Below are 6,000 nucleotides of genomic sequence, written 5' to 3'. Positions count from 1 at the left end.
GAAAAAGCAAATCACAGCAGGACTTAAACACTTAATGGAAAGATCCTGGGGAGTGTTGCTGAACAGAGACCTTGGAGTGCATGTTTATAGCTCCTTGAAAGTGGAGTTGCAGATAGATAGGATAGTGAAGAAAGCATTTGGTATGCAAGTATAGCAGTTGCAAGGACATTTTGCAGCTGTACAGGACATTAGTCAGGCCCCTTTTGGAATATTGCATGCAATTCTGGTCTCCTTCCTATCAGAAGATTGTTGTGAAACTTGAAAGGGTCCAGGAAAAGATTTACAAGGATGTTGCCAGGGTTGGAGGATTTGAATTTCAGGGAGAGGCTGAATAGGCTGGGGCTGTTTTCCCTGGAGCATCGGAAGCTGAGGGGTGACCTTATAGAGGTTTATAAAATCATGAGGGGCATGGATAGGATAAATAGACAAGGCTTTTTCTCTGGGGTGGGGGAGTCTAGAACTAGAGGGCATCGGTTTAGGGTGAGAGGAGAAAAATTAAAAAGGACCCAAGGGGCAAATTTTTCATGCAAAGGATGGTAAGTGTATGGAAAGAGCTGCCAGAGGAAGTGATAAAGGCTGGTACAAATACAACATTTAAAAGGATGGATATATGAATAGGAAGGGTTTTGAGGGATATGGACCAAGTGCTGGCATATGACTAGATTAGGTTAGGATATCTGGTTGGTATGGACGAGTTGGACCGAAGCGTCTGTTTCCGTGCTGCATATCTCTTTGACTTAGATGAAGGGACAGAAGGCATTTTTGTCAAATTTGTTATTCACACAAAGATGGGTAGGATATTAACTTGTGAAAAAGAGGGTACAAAAAGGTATTAATAGGTTAAGTGAGTGAACAAATTCTTAAGTGAGTAAAGATGCAGGAAATTGAGTGTAACATGGAAAAATGCCCATTTTGGCAAGAAGAATGAGAAAGAAGCACTTCTTCTGAATGGTGAGAAGTTGCAGAGCTCAGATGCAAAAGAATCTGGGTGTCTTTGTACATGAATCATAAAAGTTTAGTATGCAAATAATTAGGAAAGTTAATAAAATGTTACCATTTATTGCAAGAGAAATTGAATACAAAAGTAATTGTGCTTCAATTATGCAGCTGGGGAGTTCACTGCACAGTGCTCGTGAACTTACTTAAACACATTGGAGGCAGTTCAGAGAAGGTTTACTTGGAATGAGTAGGTGGATTTTTGAAGAAAGGTTGGACAGGTTTAGCTTGTATCCATTGGAATTTAGAAAAAAATACTTGATCAAAACGTAAGGGTCTTGGCAAAATAGATACAGAGAGGATATTTCTTGTTATGGGAGAATCCAGTACTGGGTTAAAAGAGATTAGTTGAATCTTTTTTAGCTGACGACACCCCTGTTGTAGGCGGATAGCAAACAATGAGGTGACAGAATACAGGAAAGAGATAGAGTTCTTGGTGGTGTGGTGGAAAGATAACAATCTCTCCCTCAATGTCAGCAAAACTAAAGAGCTGATCATTGACTTCAGGAAACGAGGAGGGCAAGCCCCTATTAAATCAATGGAACTGAGGTAGAGATAGTTGAGAGTGTCAAGTTCTTAGGAGTGACAATCATCAATAAACTGTCCTGGACCACCCACATTGATGCAATAGGCAAGGCGGCACAACGCCTCTTCTTCTTCATCAGAGTGTTATGTACATTCAGCATGTCAAAAAGTGCACTCACTATCTTTCACAGATGCACCATGGAAAGCATTATCTGAACGCATCATGGCTTGGTATGGCAACTGCTCTGCCCAGAACTAAGAAACTACACAGAGTTGCGAACACAGCCCAGTCCATCACACAAGCCAACCTTCCATCTCTTGACTCCATCTACACGAAGCCAACAAAGACTCCTCCCACTCCAGTTATAATCTCTTGCAACTTCTGTCAGGCAGAAGATACAAAAGCTTAAACGTACGTACCAGCAGGTTTAAGAATAGCTTCTTCCTCGCTGTTATTAGACTTCTGAATGGACCTCTCAAATTTCAAAACCAATGTTGATATGAATTTTGGTGCACCTTCTTTACAGCTGTAATTTTGTATTCCTCGGTCGGTTCAGTCACCCAATGATCTTTGTATGATATGATCTGCCTGTACAGCATGCAAAACAAAACTTTTCACTGGTTCTTAGGGACGTTACAATAATAAACCAAATCAAATATGGAGTCTTTGGAATCAGCCCCCTGAAAAGATGGTGGAAAGAGAGCTTGAATATTTTGACAGCAGAGGTAGATAGATTCTCGTTAAGCAAGGAGCTGAAAGAAAATCAGAGGTAGTTGGGAACGTAAATTTGAGTTACAACCAGATCAGCCATAATCTTATTAAATGTTGGCTCAGGCTTGTCTTGTGTTGGTGAGAATATGTTCAATGCTTTTTCATTTGAAACCTTGAAATGGAAACCATCTGGTCTTGCGTATTTATCACTGTTATATGCAATTAATTTCTTCATTACAATTACTTTGTTTACATTGACTCAAAACGAATAGTGTCCCTTATTCAACAATAGATTGAGGGGTGCTATTAATGTAAATACTTATTCAAGGTTGTAATTCAGCATGTCCACCATTCACTTATCATTAATAATACCACAACATGCTTTCAAGTAATACAGCTTGTTTACAATCACCCACTTTTTACTAATGCAATTGTAAAACTTGTTGTTGATTTTAAAATGCATCACAAGCCTTTCATTCTCCCTTTTGTAGCTTATATTGGTCATTCTTTGCATCATTTATCAGGAGCTGTGCTGTTTTCACATTTTAATTTATTTTATATTATCACTCATCTCCTTAGCTGTGTATGACTATCTTTGATGGCAAGTAGACCCCTTGGCCTTTAGGATGTAAACATATTCAATATCATGATCTTTTGAGAACAGTACTGCCACAGCTTAAAAAAAAATTTACTCATCAACAGTTGTGCAACATTTACAATGGAAATTCTGTCTCATAGCGCTGAAGTTAACCTTACATCAATCATGAATTTTAATAGTTATTTTGATACTGAGGCAGTATGTGACTAACGGTGCTCTGCAAGAATCTGTGTTAAGACCACAACTATTCAATGCATTCATTCACAATCTTAAATGGTGGTGTAGAAAGCTGAATACTCAAACACTTTAGCAGATTAGATTAGATTCCCTACAGTGTGGAAACAAGTCCTTCAACCCAACAAGTCCACACTGACCCTCCAAAGAGTAACCCATTTCCCTCTGACTAATGCACCTAGCACTATGGGCAATTTAGCATGGCCAACTCACCAAACCTGCACATCTTTGGATTGTGGGAGGAAAGCCACACAGACACGGGGAGAATGTGCAAACTCCACACAGTGCAGTTGCCCAAGGCTGGAATCGAACCTGGGACCCTGGTGCTGTGAGACTGTAGTGCTAACCACTGAGCCACCGTGATGCGTGACTATACTTGACATAAAAAGTGTGTTTGGGTGAATGTGCCATCAAAGAACTGAAGTAAAAGTGAAGTAAATAGGTATAAAGCAGAATATTCCACCAGCTGCAGTTATATCTATCACAAAGGAAAATGATTACAACTGCCAGAAACTGTTCAGGCTAAGGACCACAAATAGCGATATTCTGCTTTGCGTTGATAATATGCAAGTTCAATAGCTGCCATGCAATAACCAACCCCCAAGGAAAGAGTGTCTAACCACCTCTCTTTGGCATCCTGTGGCATGGTCATCATTAAATTCTCAACTATCAACATCTTAGGAGGTCAACCATTCACCTGAACCTTAACTAACTGCATAAGTAACATGGCTACAAGAGCAAGTCTGGGGTTGGTTTTCTATGTTGATGCACCTTCTGATTTGTCAAAATCTTTTGCAGATGGTAGAAAGACATGCCAGAACTAGAATGGAAAGCACTTCATTTGCCTGGAAGGGTGCTGTTCCAGCAACACAAAGTCCCACTCTGGACAAAGAAGCCTATCACTTTAAACAATCATTCTTCCATCACAGTGCACCATGGGTATAAGATGCATTGCAACAATTCACCAAGGCTCAAAAACATTACAAAGACAACAGCACCAAAAGTATGGAAAAAAACATTACCTACAAAGTCCCATCCAAGTCACACACCAACACAACTGACATATATTGTAATTGCTTCATTTTAACTGGATCAAAATTCTCAATTCTTTCCTTAAAACTATAGTTACTTTCACAATATGGATTTCAGTAATTCAAGAAGGTGCTTCACCAACATCATCCAAAGAATAATTGGAAATGAGTAATAAATGCTGGCTTCACTAGAAGCTTCCACATCCCATTTATGATTTTATTTTTTTTAAAAGAATTCATTGAAATTGCTGCAGACAAGATTTACAAACAGTAATTTAATATTCTCCATAGAAATTAGCTTATTTTAAATATCAACGAAACGTAAAGCAAAATACTGGTAATCAACTTGACTCTTAGATCACAGCTCAAAAGCATGGGCCAATATAAAAACAAATATATTTTAAAATAACAAAAACATTGGGAAAAGTCAACATTTATTTTATACCAAAGAGATATTCATATTCAAAGTTGAAGTGGATTGATTGCTCATGTTTTATTTCAAAAATGTTAAAGCCTTAAAAAACCCTAACAGGTCCTTCCACGAAAAAAACAATTTAAAAAAGTTTAGTTCATGAAATTTTGCCCCAGAAATTCTCTCTTCTTTTCTGAGCACGCTCAAGGACTTGAGAGGCAAGTGAGCTGGATGCTGCTGATCGTGCAGAAATCTGTGACATTCGATCATCTTCTGAAAGAGAGAATAAGATGGGGTTGAATCATAGTTATTAAATTATTGTAAAAGTTTTGTAACAACAATTCATATCACATATTTGCACAAAATAGGAGAGTCTGGATTCTACTTGGCACTCAGCCTGGGCCAAAGTGCTGTATTTCAGTGTCAGAGAAACTCAGCAGGTTTGGCAGCACCTGTTAAGGGAGACACAAAGTAATCATTGAATCTAATTACTTCTTCAATTCTGTTTAGAACATTAACATTCAGAAATGTTAACAGTTTCCCTCTTCACAAGGCTGTCAGACTTGCTGGATTTTTCCAGCACTTTGTTTTGTTTGAACTCTTCAGCATTTGCAGTACTTTACTTTTAACTCTGTGTTACCAGGCTACACTAATTTTAATTATTTGAACGTGGGTTAGAATCATAACCTGTGATAAAAACATCCAGAATGTAATAGGCTAACAGAGTACATGGAGAAGGATGGGAGCAGGTTAATGTGGTATATAAAAACAGGATAGAACATTTGGGCTGAATGGCTCATTTTTACTGTACATTTTAAGGAACTTCAGTCTCTGCTCCTTTCCATCTTCCCAAATTGAAACATCTATTAGTCTACAAGAAATCTAATCTCTCTCAAACTTATTCCTCCACCTTTTTTCTGAGGTGGCATTGGTTTAGGCTAGAGTCATTCCTCTGGACTTATCAAAATACAATCTGAACAAAAGCTAATACCAAAAACACATATGAAGAAAGACGTGGTTTAAATATGACAGTGAACAAACATCAATATTTTGAGCTTTTACTTTGGAATTGCAGAAATTGACAAAATGTATTTAGATCGCATTCGCAAGACAGTGCTCACTATCTACAGCAGTGAATGCATTTCTGCTTTCTTATAGACATCAGTCGGTTAAACAGAAAACATCTTCACTGTATTTCAGCTTCCTTAAATGTGATAGTAACATCAATTGAACTGCTTTAACAGTTGACAGCAGAAGAATAAACACATCACTAGATCATGAATTCAGTTTAAAGACAATCAGATTTGTTAAACAATAAATGGCTAAATGAGCAGATGAAACTATACATTAGGCATTTATCTACTGTTAAACTTACAGCTATCATTCCTTACAATGCAAAGATATTTGTTGGGTGTACCAAAACGTATAACGCTATTTGTTTTTCAAGCTGCTCTTTATCAAGTTAACTCAGCTTTATGTTTCATCTTTCCTG

General features: G+C 37.9%; 1 protein-coding gene across 4 annotated transcripts in view; it reads right to left on the bottom strand.

Moving 5' to 3' along the window:
* Positions 1-4,292: 4,292 nt before the first annotated feature.
* The window catches only part of mdm1 (Mdm1 nuclear protein), a 29,142-nt gene continuing 27,434 nt past the window's right edge, over positions 4,293-6,000 (bottom strand). For all 4 annotated transcript variants that reach the window (XM_072551549.1, XM_072551551.1, XM_072551552.1 and 1 more), the window contains one exon: positions 4,293-4,781. In XM_072551549.1, the coding sequence (XP_072407650.1) occupies positions 4,666-4,781 (116 nt within the window). In that variant the 3' untranslated portion in view covers positions 4,293-4,665. The remainder of the gene's footprint in view (positions 4,782-6,000) is intronic.

Source organism: Chiloscyllium punctatum, chromosome 32 (genome assembly GCF_047496795.1).
Source record: "Chiloscyllium punctatum isolate Juve2018m chromosome 32, sChiPun1.3, whole genome shotgun sequence".
Taxonomy (NCBI): Eukaryota; Metazoa; Chordata; class Chondrichthyes; order Orectolobiformes; family Hemiscylliidae; genus Chiloscyllium; species Chiloscyllium punctatum.
The sequence above is the reverse complement of the archived record's forward strand: the minus strand, read 5'-3'. Positions and strand labels throughout refer to the sequence as shown.